Genomic DNA, 17976 nt, shown 5'->3' with positions numbered 1-17976 from the left:
AGTTATTATTTAGCCTTCTTTATCATGGTTCTGTCCCATGAAGAAACTTTTTATTTCTAAATGGTTTACATTATTAAACTTTTCTTTGATAAGTTTTGCATTTATGTCATAGTTAGAAAGGTTTTGTCCCTATTCTGTGACTATGAATTAGTTCTCCCATGGACCCTTTTACTAATTTATGGAAAACTATTTGGAATATGTAAAAAATAACAAATGGATACAATTTTAGTTTTTCCAGATGCCACCCTATTTCTGTACTTTTTACTCATTTCCTATTGATCTGTCTATTCAGGTTTCAGTACCGCACAGTTTTAATTATTGTAGGCTTATAATATATTTAATATCTATTAAAGTAAATCCCCACTCATTACTCTTTCTTTTCAAAATTGTTTTTCTTGTCTTTTATGGCTTTTTATTTTTACTTTGGAAGCAGCTTGTCTAGTTAAAAAAGCTCTCTCATAATTTCATTGGAGTTTCATTACCTTTATATTTTATCTTAGAAACAACATTTTTCTTCTATTGAGTCATCTTAACCAAGAATATTTTATATCCTATATTTTTTAGTTCATGCCTTTTAAAAAAATATTAGTCCCTTAGGAGTGTTTTAATGTTTTCTTTAAAGAGATCTTGTATACTTCTTGTCAGGTTTATTTCTGGATATTTTACCTTTTTATTGGTATTGCAAAATTATTGCAAAAGATTTCTACTGGTGGTTGTTTTCGTGTGGAGGTTATTGATGTCTCTATATTACTTTATTATCTTTAGGTATTTTTCTCCACTTTATGTTTTTTGAGCAAAGTCTGGGTCAGTAAATGTTTTTATAAAGGGCCAAATAGTAAATATTTTACACTTTGTGGTCTCTGTTGCAGCTATTCAACTCTGCTGTGTTAATGTGAAAGGAACCATAGACAAAATGTAAATGAATGAACATGACTGTATTCCATTAAGGCTTTAGTATGGACACTGACATTTGAATTTCATAAACTTTCACATGTCACAAAATACTATTTTTAAAATTTTTTCAACCACTTAAAAATATAAAGACCATTCTTAGCTCATGGGTCATACATAAACATGCATGGGCCTGATTTGTCCCATGGAGTATAGTTTCTCCCTTACGGATTTAGTTAATTCATTTGAAATGCCATCAAATTAATGCCTGTATTTATTCAAGTTTCCTTTTTCTTATTTTTTGGTAATACAAACAATGCTGCCATGAGTATTTTCTGCAAGACTTCTGGTACACATATATGAGTATCTGCATTTAAAATTTTATTAGACCCTGCCCAGGAATTTGCTTTCACAAGTGCTGTGTGAGAATTCTGGTTTCTTCACATTATTAACAATATTTATTATTTTGAGATTTTAGTTCCTGTTAATTCCTGAGGAATGTGAAATGGTATTTCATTGTAAATTGCATTTATCTGATTTTTAATGATGCTAAAAATTTTGTCCATTTGGGTTTCCTTTTCTATGGGTTGCCTGTTGAAATTTTTTGCCCATGTTTCTGTTGAACTAGCTGACTTTTTCTTATTGATTACATAGTAGGCAAAATATAATTTGTGTATTCTAAGTATCTTTTCTCAGTCTATGGTTTGTCATTTAACTTTGTGTTTGGTGTCTTTTGTGATATAAATTTTTTTTAATTGAATGCAGCCCTAAGCGTCAGTATTTCGTCTATGAGTTTTCCTTTTCTTTTTTCACATATGGTTATTTTTCAAGGAAAGCATATTTGTATTCCAATTTTTTTTTTTTTTTTTTTACTTTCAGATAACTACCAAGTTGCCTTCCAGCCTGCCTGTACATTCTCTTACCCTAGTGATGAGATATATGAGAATGTAGATACTGGGGAAGAAACCCCAATTAAAGTGGATATTACATGGATTCTTCTGCTGCGCTATTATATTCACCTGCAAAGAATTAATAATATGAGCAAACTGCTAGGTAGGCCTTTTCTGTGTTAAGAAAGAATATATTCCTTTCCAGGAATATATTGTTTAAACTTATTGTTTAAGTCATATTTCTTATTTAGAATTATAAAATACTTTTGACTTCTTTCTGAGTGAACTCTCATCAGAAGATGGAAATTTTAGGGGTTCTTAAACTGAAATACGTGGACCTTTGGATAGAACTGTATTTCAATGTATTTAAAAACGTCCTTAGAAGGAGGCATCCAGAGGCATCCCCCAAGACTGCCAAAGTGGTGTGGGGGTCAAAACGGTTAAGAATCAGAGTGACCATAATGTGACAGCTTATAAAATGAACAAGGTGAAATTTTGGCTTTAAGGAGAGAGTGTTCCAGTATCCAGTATGTAAAGGGGAAGATAGGATATTTAACTCCACGAAGTTTTGGATTTTGTTCAGTTTTTTTTTTCTTTTAAATCATTGATTTAAAGATCTAAAGAATATCCAGAAAAACTTGTATAATCTGCTTTAAATCAGTTCCTCCTATGTTTTTGTGACAATGTGTTTATCTGTGCCCATAAAATTGGTGATTCAGTGTTGCTTATTGGCAAACAGTTGGAAAAGACAGGTTGACCATGCCAGCGCCCAGTGATGGAGAAGCCAGCAGGGCAAATAGGCCGAGTCACGGGGTGGCTCAGCATGGTTATTGGGAGTTAGCGATGGGATGGACAAGCACTCGGAAAGGTGTTGGGTAGAAGGTGCATCGTGATGGGGCCAAGAGTTCAATGTCAAGGAAGTGGACATGAGCCAGGGCAGCAGGCCCTGGTGATGCCCTCCCCCTTATCAACTCAGCTCACTTCTGGATTCACCTGCTGGGGCTTCCCATGTCAATCGCCCACATTTTACTGCTTTCTGCTCTGGGCTTTCTCAGAAGTTACTACGGCCCAGCATGCAGGCAGGACAGCCTGGAAGTACCAGGGATTCCACACACTCAGCAGTAACCTGAGGTAGGGAACTGGTAGATAGTTGTAACATTGATGGAACAATGTTACATGTTTTTTCCAGGAGGTCCTCAGCAGGACTGAGCCCTCCTTGTCCATAGCTGTAGCCCTTTCATAACTCAATCTCATTGGCTCTTTTCTTCTATCACACTTTTCCCGTTCTCTCACTTGACATCGGTTTTCAAATAAATTACCTGCGCCTACATTTTTGCTTTAAGTTTTTTTGGGGGGGAAAACCCAAAATAAGACAGCTAGATAGAATATTTTGCATTGCTAAGCTTGGCCAGAAGCAATTCTATTAGTGTATAAGCTTGAAAAATAGAGGAAGATCATGGGCAGCCACTAGCTAAGGTGGGGATATACAGGAATAAAGTTAATGCGTAAAGGCCAACAATATTGAGACCATTTTGTTATCTAACATGACTCTATATTAGTGTTTTTGTTTTTGTTTTTGTTTTTTCTTTAAGCATCTCTGAAGCCAGGATCTGGAATGTCTTTGCCAGGTGACACACTTCTCACTTCTCTTTTCAACTCTGGATTGATTTTGCGCCAAAAAGAAATGCATTTTTTCCTTAAAAGATTCTTACAGCTATATTCTTCTTCTTGTATTGATGAATTTCCAAAAGAACTATTTCAAGTCATAGAAAATCCATCTTTTCCAGAAAAATTCTTATATGACTCATCAAGCAAGGTAATGTTTCAAAACGTTATATGTTTCTGTAAGACTTCTTAGAATCATCCTTATATTTCCGAAAGAAGCATATTAACCTCAATGCTGGCACAAAGGTTTCTAGTTCCCTCAGAGTTCCTGGGAAGGCTTGTTTCTGTTTTACCAGAGAGAGGCCAACCAGACATCCTGGATTTTCTGTTTTCTTATGTCCTGTTCTGTTGCTCTCATAAATCTTCAAAATGTCTCAGAATTTTCTATATTCCTACACATAACAGTATCTCTCAGGGAGTCATTTTGCCAAGAAGTTATACAAATTTCAATATAATCACCCTATAAGAAAACTAGACTGAGTTTCTAAATCTATGCCCAATTTCTGTACCTTTGTTTTACACATGTAATAAAAAAAATTCATTCTGTGTATTTTTTGCAATCATGATTGTGATAAATAGTAAAGGGAAGGTTTTTTAAGTAAAGTTAAAAGCTTGAAGGTTTGTTTTTTTTGGGGGGGGGGCAAGTGCTATTAAATTGGATGGGCTTTCCCAAAATATGTAATATGGAAACTTCTTTTAAGTTACCTATTGAAGAGACATAAAAAGAGGAGTATGAATGATGTTTTTTTTTTTAAGCTACTGGGGTCTTGAATAATAGTAGTTTTAAAATAAACTATCAAAATGGATGAATTGGAAGACACAGAAAAAGTACAGAGTTTTAGTAAAAATAGAGATTTGTTTCAAATTTGTTATATTCAACAAGCATATGTTGAATACTAACAATATGCCAGATACTTTTATCTGGTAGAGGAAGCGGGAATGGATAAGGCATAGTCGCTGTGCATAGCTCTGGTGTGGTAGCAGAGAGAGATGGGTAGAGATATAGCACAAACGAAAATTGCAGCACTTCAGGGATGCTTTTAAAGAGAAAATGGCAGGGTTAACAGCAGAAAGAATATGAAAATTAAAATGTTATTTCTACTGTCAATAACGTGTAGGGCTGATTGGCAAAGTATAAACGAAAGGCAGTTATCCAAAAAAGAGCTGATGAAGTAACCAAGCTTATGACCATAGGAATGGAAAGGAAGAGGTGGGTGTAAAAGATATGGCTTCAGTAAAATTGAAAACAAAACAAAACAAAACAGCTTAGTGACCCTGTGTAGATGGAAAGTGAAGACAAGAGAATGATCAATGTTTATTTCATCATTTGGAACCTCTGTGATCATTAGAGCATGGTAACACCATTAGCAGATACAGTGGAGGCGAGAGGGTGAGAATGTTTGTGGAGAAGGTTGGTATGTTCAGCTCTGAGATACAGAGTTTGAGATACTAGAAAACTTAAGAGGACATAACGTAAGTTTTCAATATGTGTTTGTGAAATGAATAAATCAAGTCATTTGCATAGAATTCTTTCTAAAATAGGAAAATAGCATTCATTTATTTTGAATTATCTTGACTTTGGACTTCACCATACAGTACTTTAATTTTTATAATTATAGACTTGCCCATACCAGACACGTTCATGTTTCTGTTTTCAACTATCCGAGAGAAGTGACCTGAAAATGTGGCTTGTTCCAAATGGGAACCTTTTCTCATTTTATCCTACTGGAGTATAGTAACCTTATGTTTGGGGTAAATAATAATAAAAAAATTTTTTTAAATCATTCTTTGGAACAAGAGAGTAGGGTGACTGTGAATAAACTGTGATTTAAAAAAGTAGTGGAAAGACCTACTAAGGAATATTTAAGAATTCAGTTAAAGAAGTGATCCTCAATTGGGGTTATGGAGTTGGCCCCAGGGCAGTGTATTGGAATCCACATAGGAGGATTTTTCAAATTACTTTCTGGATTCTGGGGTATTGGGATGGCCAATACTCAGCATCTCCATTTCCTGCCCCAGATTCTAAATTTTTGAGAAATAAAAGAGTAAGCCATGGTGGAATTAATAAATATTCAACTTTATGAATCACAAAGTTGATATTGTAGGATACGGTTTATATTTACTGGTAAATGGTCTCCCTAGTCGTGATTAGCAAAGTTTACAGTTCTACCAATCCAGGCTTGGGGGTTTTGGCAGGGAGAGGGATCATTACAGGCCTACTTAAAATCTGTGGGGACAGAAACCCTTTAAAATCTGTTGCATGAAGGAGCAGAGACTGTTCACTCCCTACAAACAGTATGCTCCTAAGCAGAGAGAGCAGAATAATGCATATTCAAAATTCTTTTTCTCAGATTCACCAATGAAGTAATTCTCTTGAGGGAGAGGAGTGAGAGGAGGTGGAAAGGCCAGGAATGTATCATTGATGTCTGGCCCTCCACAGTGCAGGAAACTGTGGAGTGGGGTCACATCGTTTCCATCTAACACCAGAGTCTGGTTCACCCATCCTCGGGACCGAGACTACCTTGAGGTTTACTGCCACATGTCCCAGACACTTCAGGTGTTTTGGAGTAGGGGAGAGAGAATGGGAAGGTTGAGAACTATAGTTTCAATGGATGTATTCTTGTGAATATTTTATAAGAGTTTGGAAACTAATATGTGTGATTTCATAAATACTGTTCTGAAAGGAGCTTTGCTTGAATATTTCAGTATTAAGGGCAGCCCATCATTATCCAGTTCCTAAGGATGACGCTGCAAACGTACAACCTTGAATACAGTGTAAATATCAATACATGTGATATTTCGAATGGTAGCAATATTATCAAAGAGTTGTCTCACCTGCTCTTTTTTTGGGGGGGGCGGATATAATTAGTGTAACACTCTCCCAGGATAATCAGCTCCAGAGATCACTGTCACTTGCCTGACAGGTGCAAGCCACCTAATCATGTGTTTGTTTCACTGGGGTAGACAGAAAACGAGCATAAAGCCTTTGGATTTTTTAAAAAATAACCTCCAAGCTTGGCTGATTTTTATAAAAACACTTTTGAGCCTTTAATCACTCAGGAGGCTATTTCAGTCAAACTCTTTCCATACTTTGATACAACCTGCTTTTCCCCCACAAAGAAGTAGATGCCTTTCCAGAACCATCATTGCTACATGTCATGCTCATCAGCTTTGTGAAGCTGTATGTTGTCAAGTCTATTGAAGCTTTGTGATGGAAAAACAAAAGTGCTAAACAAATTACATTAAAAATTCCCAAAACCAAAAAGGACATGATTAAAATGCTGCACAATGCTGAGTTATTCATGTTTAGACTGTGACAGACTGCCTAAGGTCAAATATTTGATTAGTGCAAAGTGATTTGTTGGTTATAGGATGTGGCGAACAAGAGTGCTTCTGGTAGGTCTGTTGTTTCATTCCTTTCAAACAATAAATCAAACATATAAAAAGTACTCAGTGTATAGCCCATTGACTAGCTTATGTAATTAATCCCATTAGCAATTAGATATTATATTTTTTAAAGTGAATAGAAAATTCATAATATAAATATAAAAAATATTTGTAGGACATTCCATCCAAAAACAGCAGATTACACTTTCTTCTCAAGTGCGCACGGAACATTCTCCAGGATAGATCACATCTTGGGTCACAAATCAAGCCTCAGTAAATTTAAGAAAATTGAAATCATATCAAGCATCTTTTCTGACCACAACACTATGAGATTAGAAATCAATTACAGGGAAAAAAAGGTAAAAAACACAAATGCATGGAGGCTAAACAATACATTACTAAATAACCAAGAGATCACTGAAGAAATCAAAGAGGAAATCAAAAAATACCTAGAGACAAATGACAATGAAAACACGATGATCCAAAACCTATGGGATGCAACAAAAGCAGTTCTAAGAGGGAGTTTATAGCTATACAAGCCTACTTCACGAAACAAGAAAAATCTCAAGTAAACAATCTAACCTTACACCTAAAGGAACTAGAAAAAGAAGAACAAACAAAACCCAAAGTTAGCAGAAGGAAAGAAATCATAAAGGTCAGAGCAGAAACAAATGAAATAGAAACAAAGATCAATAAAACTAAAACCTGGTTCTTTGAGAAGATAAACAAAATTGATAAGCCACTAGCCAGACTCATCAAGAAAAAGAGGGAGAGGACTCAAATCAATAAAATCAGAAATGAAAAAGGAGAACTTACAAGAGACGTTACAGAAATACAAAGCATTCTAAGAGACTAGTACAAGGAACTCTGTGCCAATAAAATGGACAACCTGGAAGAAATGACAAATTCTTAGAAAGGTATAACCTTCCAATACTGAATCAGGAATAAACAGAAAATGTGAACAGACCAATCACAAGTAATGAAATTGAAACTGTGATTAAAAATCTTTCAACAAACAAAAGTCTAGGACCAGATGGCTTCACAGGTGAACTCTATCAAACATTTAGAGAAGAGCTAACACCCATCCTTCTCAAACTCTTCCAAAAAATTACAGAGGAAGGAAAACTCCCAAACTCATTCTATGAGGCCACCATCACCCTGATACCAAAACCAGACAAAGATACTACAAAAAAAGAAAATTACAGACCAATATCACTGATGAATATAGATGCAAAAATCCTCAACAAAATACTAGCAAACAGAATCCAACAACACATTAAAAGGATCATACACCATGATCAAGTGGGGTTTATCCCAGGGATGCAAGGATTCTTCAATATATGCAACTCAATGGATGTGATACACCATATTAATAAATTGAAGAATAAAAACCATATGGTCATCTCAGTAGATGCAGGAAAAACTTTTGACAAAATTAAACACCCATTTATGATAAAAACTCTCCAGAAAGTGGGCATAGAGGGAACCTACCTCAACATAATAAAGGCCATATATGAGAAACCCACAGCAAACATTCTCAATGGTGAAAAACTGAAAGCATTTCCTCTAAGATCAGGAACAAGACAAGGATGTCCACTCTCACCACTATTATTCAACATAGTTTTGGAAGTCCTAGACGTGGCAATCAGAGAAGAAAAAGACACAAGAGGAATTCAAATTGGAAAAGAAGAAGTAAAACTGTCACTGTTTGCAGATGACATGATACTATACATAGAGAATACTAAAAATGCCACCGGAAAACTACTAGAGTTTATCAATGAATTTGGTAAAGTTGCAGGATACAAAATTAATGCACAGAAATCTCTTTCATTCCTATACACTAATGATGATAAATCTGAAGGAGAAATTATGGAAACACTCCCATTTACCATTGCAACAAAAAGAATAAAATACCTAGGAATAAACCTACCTAGGGAGACAAAAGACCTGTATGCAGAAAACTATAAGACACTGATGAAAGAAATTAAAGATGATACAACCAGATGGAGAGATATACCATGTTCTTGGATTGGAAGAATCAATATTGTGAAAATGACTGTACTACGCAAAGCAATCTACACATTCAATGAAATCCCTATCAAATTACCAATGGCACTTTTTACGTAACTAGAACAAATCATCTTAAAATTTGTATGGAGACACAAAAGACCCCGAATAGCCAAAGCAGCCTTGAGGGAAAAAAACGGAGCTAGAGGAATCAGACTCCCTGACTTCAAACTATACTACAAAGCTACAATAATCAAGAAAATATGGTACTGGCACAAAAACAGAAACATAGATCAATGGAACAAGATAGAAAGCCCAGAGATAAACCCACACACCTATGGTCAACTAATCTATGACAAAGGAGGCAAAGATATACGATGGAGAAAAGACAGTCTCTTCAATAAGTGGTGCTGGGAAAACTGGGCAGCTACATGTAAAAGAATGAAATTAGAACACTCCCTAACACCATACACAAAAATAAACTCAAAATGGATTCCAGACCTAAATGTAAGACCGGACACTATAAAACTCTTAGAGGAAAACATAGGAAGAACACTCTTTGACATAAATCACAGCAAAATCTTTTTTGATCCACCTCCTAGAGTAATGGAAATAAAAACAAAAATAAACAAATCGGACCTAATGAAACTTCAAAGCTTTTGCACAGCAAAGGAAACCATAAACGAGATGAAAAGACAACCCTCAGAATGGGAGAAAATATTTGCAAATAAATCAACGGACAAAGGATTAATTTCCAAAATATATAAACAGCTCATGCAGCTCAATATTAAAGAAACAACCCAATCCAAAAATGGGCAGAAGACTTAAATAGACATTTCTCCAAAGAAGACATGCAAATGGCCAAGAAGCACATGAAAAGCTGCTCAACATCACTAATTATTAGAGAAATGCGAATCAAAACTACAATGAGGTATCACCTCACACCAGTTAGAGTGGGCATCATCAGAAAATCTACAAACAGCAAATACTGGAGAGGGTGTGGAGCAAAGGGAACCCTCTTGCACTGTTAGTGGGAATGTAAATTGATAAAGCCACTATGGAGAACAGTATGGGGGTTCCTTAAAAAACTAAAAATAGAATTACCATATGACCCAGCAATCCCACTACTGGGCATATACCCAGAGAAAACCATAATTCAGAAAGACACATGCACCCCAATGTTCATTGCAGCACCATTTACAATAGCCAGGTCATGGAAGCAACCTAAATGCCCATCGACAGATGGACATAAAGAAGAGGTGGTGCATATATACAATAGGATATTACTCAGCCATAAAAAGGAATGAAATTGAGTCATTTGTTGAGACGTGGATGGATCTTAATTAAGACTGTCATACAGAGTGAAGTAAGTCAGAAAGAGAAAAACAAATATCGTATATTAACGCATGTATGTGGAACTTAGAAAAATGGTACAGATGAACTGGTTTGCAGGGCAGAAGTTGAGACACAGATGTAGGGAACAAACGTATGGACACCAAGGGGGGAAAACTGTGGTGGGGTGGGGATGGTGGTGTGCTGAATTGAGCAATTGGGATTGACATGTATACACTGATGTGTATAAAATTGATGACTAATAAGAACCTGCAGTATAAACAAACAACAAAAAAACACAACTAATACTAAACTTTCTTTGGATTATTTTTATAGAAATATGTTAATATAAATGTTTCAGACATTACATGAAATTTCTAAAAAAAAAAGTACTCAGTGTATAGCCCATCGACTAGCTTATGTAATTAATCCCATTCGCAATTAGATATTACGTTTTTAAAAAGTGAATAGAAAATTAAGTGCCCTATTTTAATATTGCTTTCTGTTATAGTTTATTATTATTAGGCCATCATGCTAATAAACACTATATATATTGAAATAGAAGGTATTTGCTTTTTATTTTTCTCCACTTAGCTAGTTATTAAATATGAATTCTTTGCTAAAATAGTCAGAACCTCTGAAAGGTGCTCAGATATGAAAAAATGTGAGAATTTTTTTCTGAATCAATTATTTACCTGATTTTTTGGTGAACTGCCTGACATAGAATTAATCTTTATTAAGCACTTTTAAATGATTATTTAACCCTAATAATCTTATTTATTATGCATTTTGGTCATGTTTTTAGTATCATAGTGCTAATAAATGAGGATTCTGGCTTATCATATCCCTTTATGATAGTCTCTAGACATTTTAAAATAGTTTTCACCTTTGATATTACCTTTCAGTCCAGACATGTTTTTTCTTTTATCGGTAGACAACTTGAAAGGTCAATGTATTTATTTCTCTCTTTATTTTTATTTTGAAGACTTTGCATTGACAGTCTTCTATTGTGTCTTGAATAGACTCAGAAATGGAAGGTACAAAGTGTTATAGAAACACCAGGCATTTCTTTCTAGCCACTGACATGTTCCCTTTGGTCACCAAGCCTTTGAGACACCTTAGATGTCAAGAGTTTAGTAGAAGAACTGCTTTCCAGCTACCATGCTGTAATCTTGGGAATAACAAGAAATTAATTTTGAAAATAGTTTGTACTCCATTGAAGAAAAGCCTTTATAGAGTTGAGATATTATTATCACCACTATTATCTCTCTGGCTAGACTCTTATTTTGTTGATAGCATTCATGCTTTACTTTCTTAGCTACCTTAAAAATCTAAGTAAATATTTTATGAAGTTGCCAATTGCAGTCTACACATTTTTGTTTCTTGAAAACTCCTGATTCAGGGACCAAGTTCCATCAGATGAGCTGGGCCCAGATCCACCAAGACTAAACTTACGAATCAGCTACATTCATTTAAAGAGGGAATGAGAGTAATGGATTTTAACCTCTTAGAGGAAAAACTCTGTCTTATTTTGCATATGGTACTGCAAAGAATGCTATTGGAAAGTAGATAATAAATTGTAACCAAACCCTCAGTATATTCACCAGTGAATAAACAAGAAGAAAAGTAGAAGATGTTCTTAGACTACATGGTGACCTTGAGACTGAAATGATAGCATGGACATTTTCCCTCTAGATCTTTACTCTTGAATATTCACCAAAGTGGAAGACATTTGTTGAGTTCACTGGGTTTTGAAATAAATTTTTTCTATAAAAGAATCTTCTCTGTGGTAATCAGGGGCAGTTTTAAGACCTACATCCATAAAACAAGCTGAGATGATTCCCCGAGTTTTCCAATAGTCAATATTGAATGAAAATTGAATGAATGTTTTAAATATTGAATAAATTCATTACCAGCAATTAAGCTGATGTTTCTTTTTGTTCCCCAGTTAGGAACAACTGACAGTTCTCTACATTCCAATTTATCATTAAAACTCTTTGCCAGCCCATCATATGGAGATGTGGTGTCCTCAGTTGTAGCAACACAAGCTTTAAACAAAGAACTTTGCTTTCAGTGGTACATTCCTCCCCTGGAAAAACCTCCAAAGGAAACAGAACCTATGGTATGTAATATAATTATAAAGTTAAATCTTACAATTGGATATAAAGTTTAATGAAGCCATTATAACTTAAAGAGTAGAGAAGATCTTCTTATCATATAGACAGAAATATACAGCAATTTAGAATCTATGTTGTCTAGCAGAATGAATGTGAAATAATTAAGAGATCCTGGGAAAGTTGGATTCATATTGATCATTTTCCTTTTTCCTGAACTTAAAGAGAAACTTTCCAATGTGTCACCATTACATATGATGTTTAATATTTTTTTGTAGTTATCCTTTATCACATTAAGGAAATTTTTTCCTATTGCCACCTTAATAGGAAGTTTTATCATGAATATTTTACTGTATCTATTAAGAGGATTTTATCATTTATCTCTTTTAATATAGTAATTGATTTTATAATATTAAATCAGCCTTGTGCTCCTGAGATAAACTCAAATTGGTCATGATGTATTCATTTTACTAGATTCAATTTGCTAATGTTTCATATTGAATTTTTGCCACTGTTTTCAAGAGTAATATTGGACTATAATTTTTCCTTTTTGTGCTATCCTTGTCAGATATTTTCTGTATGAGGCTTTTGCTAGGCTCATAAAATGTGTTGATAAATATAACCGTGTTTTTCTGTTCTATAGTGAAGTTTGTGTAAGTTTGGAGTAACCTTTTTCCTCAGATATTTGCTAAGAGCTCATCAATAAAGCCCTTGTGTTTTTGTTGTGAGATAATATAAGACTAGTGATGTAATTCTCCGTAGTTAGAGGCAGTCTTTAAGCAATAGTACTAATGTACTGGTTATCAGAGCTGGTATCAGTTCTGACTGGGCTAATATCTGTTGTAATGGTTAGTGCCTTTGTCAAACCAAGTTTTAAGTATTCTAACTATCACCCCTGTTTATAGAACATTGGGGTTTTCTATTTCTTCTTGAGTCAGTTTTGCGTAAGTTGCTTTTTCTAGGAATTTTCCCATTTTATTTAAAATTTCTCTCATATTTTTAAGCTATCTGGTGTATTTGTAGTGAAGTATCCCTTTTCACACCTTATATTGCTTATTTGTGCATTTTTTTCTTGGTCATTATCACCAGAGATTTCTCATTAATTAGTTTTATTTCGTTAACCCTAAATATCTTTCTTCTACTGTTTTTTTCGTGTGTGTGTGTTCTTTTCCTAACTACTGACTTCTTGAGATAGATATTAGCTCAATATTTAGTTCTTTCTTTTCTAATCTATGCATTTTAAGGCTATCAGTTTCTCTCTAAATATTGCTTTGGCTTCATCCCACAAGTTTTATTATAGTATTGTCATTATCTTTCAGTTAAAAATAACTTTTAAAGTTTCCATTGTGATTTCTTCTTTGACTTGTGGGTCATTTCAACATATGTTTCTTAAGTTACAAACTATATGAAGCTTTTCTAGTTATCTTTTGTTATTTATTCGTAGATTATTTTGTTCTGTGGTAATAAAAAAAATGCTCTGTATGATTGATATTTGTCGAAGCTTGCTTTTTTTTTTGCCAGGAAGGTGTTTATTGTGTAAATATTCCATTGCTCTTAAAAAGAATGTGCTCTCCTCAGTTGTTGAGGCAGTGTTGATATATGTCCAATAGGTTAGTTTGTATATTCTTGTTCAGATACTCTATATTCTTGGTGATTTTTCTATTTTTGTTTGAAAATCAAAACAAAAGATCCCACATGCCTCGGTGGGATTTATTTTTTTTTAATCAATTACTGTTGACCCTTGAACAACATAGGAGTCAGGGTGCTGACCTTCCTCACAGTTGAAAATCTATGTGTAACTTTACAGTTGGCTCTCCATATCCACATTTTGGATTCAGTCAGCCATGGACTGTGTAGTATAATCATACGTATTTATTGAAAAAAATTCTCATAAAGTGGGACCTGTGCAGTTCAAACCCGTGTGCTCAAGAGTCAACTGTACTGAGATTTTAACATTTAATTCTCTCACTGAGATTGCTGTTGTTTTGTTCTTTCTTGTAGTTCTGTCAAATTTTACTTTACCTATTTGGAGGCTTTGTTCTTAGGTGCAAACAGATTAATAAGCATTGTGACTTCTTGGTGAATTCAGTGACTTCTGACCTTTTCATAATAATGATATTTCCCTCATAAAGCCTGCCTTGTTTGATATTACTAGAGGAAAGTGACTTTCTTGTGGTTGTTATTTTCATAATATTTCTTTTTCTAACCTTTTGCTTTCAACCCGTTTGTGTACTTGTGTTTTAATTTTTTTTCAAAATATTTATTTGTTTGGTTGTGCCAAGTCTTAGTTGTGGCACATGAGATATTTCATTGCGGTGCTCAGGCTCTTCATTGCAGTGCACAGGCTTCTCTCTAGTTGTGGCATGCAGGCTCCAAAGTGCACGGGCTCAGTAGTTGCGGCGTGCGGGCTTAGTTGCCCCGCAGCATGTGAGATCTTAGTTCTCAGGGATCAAACCCAAGTTCCCTACATTGGAAGGTAGGTTCTTAACCACTGGACTACCAGGGAAGTCCCTTAATTGTATTTTTAAATAAAGGTATACACTTGGATATTTTAAAATACAGTCTGACAATATTGTATTTTGACTAGAGAAGTTAGTCCATTCACACTTAATGTAAATAATAATATATTTGGTTTTAAATCTACCATATTATTTTGTGTTTTCACTTGTCTCAGATTTTCTGTTTTCCTCAGGTTTTCTGTCTTTCTCCCTTTTTTGGGATTGATTACTTTTTTCATTCATTTTTCCTCGCTGAACTTTGAAATTATGCATTCTTTTGCTGTGCTTTTAGTGGTTACCCTCAGGACAACATATCAAAGTCTAAAGTTTCTTTCTTTTTTTTTTTTTGAAAGATTTATTTATTTTTGGCTGTGTCAGGTCTTAGTTGCGGCACATGGGATCTTCGTTGAGGCATGTGGGATTTTTTTCGTTGCAGTGCGCAGGCTCTTCATTATAGTGTGCAGCCTTCTCTCTAGTTGTGGCATGTGGGTTTTCTGTCTCTAGTTGTGGCTCCGGGGCTCCTGAGCGCGTGGGCTCTGTATTTGTGGCACATGAGCTCCAGAGCGCATGGGCTCTGTAGCTTGTGGCGCGTGGGCTCTAGTTGAGGCGCGCGAGCTCAGTAGTTGTGGCGCACGGGTTTAGTTGCACCGCGCCATGTGGGATCCTAGTTCCCTGACCAGGGATCGAACCGGTGTCCCTGCATTGGAAGGTGGACCACCAGGGAAGTCCCTGCATTCTTTGCCACTGGACCACCAGGGAAGTCCCAGTCTAAAGTTAATGAATGATCTTTATTCCTCTAATGACTTAAATGATATTATTGTACATTTTCTTTTTTTAACCAAAATATTATTTTTAATTGTTTTATACAAGAGTTATTTTCCTTTAGAATTTTCTACATATTCATCATTTGCTTTGCTTTCTACTCCCTCTTGCATTTTAGACATTCCATTTAGGATCAACTTCTTTCTGTTGAAGTACATATTCTGGAATTTCTTGTGGTGAGCATCTTCTGGAGGCAAACACTCTCAATTTTTGTTTGCCTGATAAATATCATTGTTTTACATTTATCTGTGAAATGAATTTTTATGGAGTAAAGAATTAAAGATTGGAAATTATTTTCTTTCAGTACATTCAGAATGTCATCTACTCATTTCCATTGTTCTCTTGAGAGTCAAATTGTTGTTGCTTTAAAAATATTCTGACTTCTTTCATGAGCCACTTTTGAGACTTTGTCCTTGCACAGTTTTACTGGGAATGGTTTTCTTTTATTTATTTTGCTTACATTAGTGTAGTGGTTAAGAACACAGACTCTAGAGCCCTCAGAATGGAGCAAATCAGACTCCTGTTTTGAATCCCAGCTCTCTTACTTAGTAATTTTGTAACCTTCAGTAGATTAGTTAACTTTTCTGTATCATGGGTACCCTAGAGATAATTGTGTAAACCCTCGACCTAAACAGTAGTTATCATTTATTATTCTTATGTGAAATGATTTTCACGTTATTATGCTGTTTGAAAGTTTAATAACTTCAAATACACATGTAATACACTTGGTAAGCATTATTTTAAAGCACCTTTTAAAGTTTACCAACAATATCTCCTTATACATACTTCAGCTGCCAACAATGGGCAGAAGAGAGAGTAAACTCTGCCTAACCAGCAAAAATTAAAGTGCATAGCAAATAGGAGAAAAAACTTAGTTTCTCTCTAAATGCTGTTTACAAATTTGTATCACATACGAAACTCCTTATTTTAATGTTTATTATCTTTATCTAACTCTATATCTGTATCCATATCTATGTTCATATACATGTATAGACATTTGCAACAGGCTAACTGGGGAGCAGGAAAGGGAGCAAGTATTTGGGAGCAGTTCAGTATCAATGCCTGAACTCTGGGAGGTAGAACAGTGATTCCGATTCTAGGAGAGTCTTGAAGAGTCAAGCTTTTAAAAATGGGACAGGGGGTCTAACTACCACCTTTTGCAGAGGAACCTTCCACTATAGCACTCCTTTGATTACTGCTGTCTCTAAGAAGAGCCTCAGGCTCTTTCCCATAAAACATTTGCCATATAGTTTTACCCTATTCAGTACTTTTTATCTGTGTTTTTTGCCTCCTACCATGGTGTGCTCCTGTACTTCCTACCTCTTGAGCGCTGTCCCCTCTAGCTATGGCTCTGGTAACTTCTGCTGCTCCTTGCCACGTGTGAACTGTGTCAGGTGGAGAAACCTCCAGAGCCCACCTCTCTTTGCTCTCAAGCACGCTTCTCCCAATAGCCTCTTCATTCTTCTTCCTTAGGCTGGCAACCTGCTGCTAACTCTTGGTCAGTTATACATCCCTCCTACTCATACAAAAAAGAGAAACTTGAACACATCACTCCCCAGAAACATTTAATGCTATTTCTCATATTTTGAAAGTACTCTCCTTCCCACCCTTTCCATACCCAATCCTTGCCAGATATTTCATATACATTTTAAAATAATAAATCTGTGGTCTCTTTGGGGGAATTTAGTGCAGTAGTTTTCAAACCAAAGTTCCAAGAATACTCATGGGTCATGGAGTCAATATAGTGTGTCATGAATAGTATCTTTTTAAAGAAATTAAATGTAAGAAGGCAATATCAGAATGCATCACATACAGTAAGTGAAAATGTTGTTTTCTGAAACTTTTGTTTCATGACAGATACTGTTAAAAAGAACATTTCTAGATTGACATTTGGCATCCTGAAGAATTTCTTTACTTGCTGGCAAGAGAACCAACAAGGTGTGATAAAAGAGTATATCCATTCAGAAAGGGTATGGAAGGATGACATTGTTGGGAAACAGACTGTTTACCCAAATAGTTAGTTTTAAAAAATGAGGAACAAAGTATAAAGTTCATTTCACAAGGTTGTAGAAATATCACATCCCTATCAGTCTGGGGCAGGATGATCTTGGGAGTTAATGTTAAGACTGCATCTGTGGCTGATAATTAGAATAACGAGGTTTCATGAATCAACAGCCATGTCTGACAATTAGCATGGGCGCATGAACTGGTGTCAGACAGAGATTAGAAGTGAAGCACCAACTAACAAATTCTGATTTAAACAGGTTGCTTGAGTGATTTGCGTAAGCCACAAAGACACGGAATTCACAGGTTTTTTTTTAATTTATTTATTTATTTTTGTCTGCACTGGGTCTTCATTGCTGCGTGTGG

At 35.2% G+C, this 17976-nt stretch overlaps 1 protein-coding gene across 2 annotated transcripts in view; it reads left to right on the top strand.

The window, feature by feature from the left end:
• CFAP54 (cilia and flagella associated protein 54) overlaps positions 1 to 17976 on the top strand; it is a 301163-nt gene that overhangs the window by 240702 nt on the left and 42485 nt on the right. For both annotated transcript variants that reach the window (XM_060164794.1, XM_060164793.1), the window contains 3 exons: positions 1771 to 1944; positions 3374 to 3597; positions 12121 to 12294. In XM_060164794.1, the coding sequence (XP_060020777.1) occupies positions 1771 to 1944; positions 3374 to 3597; positions 12121 to 12294 (572 nt within the window). The remainder of the gene's footprint in view (positions 1 to 1770; positions 1945 to 3373; positions 3598 to 12120; positions 12295 to 17976) is intronic.

This window comes from Lagenorhynchus albirostris, chromosome 11 (assembly GCF_949774975.1).
Source record: "Lagenorhynchus albirostris chromosome 11, mLagAlb1.1, whole genome shotgun sequence".
Lineage (NCBI taxonomy): Eukaryota > Metazoa > Chordata > Mammalia > Artiodactyla > Delphinidae > Lagenorhynchus > Lagenorhynchus albirostris.
Note: the sequence above shows the minus strand (reverse complement) of the source record. Positions and strands in the feature narration are given on the sequence as shown.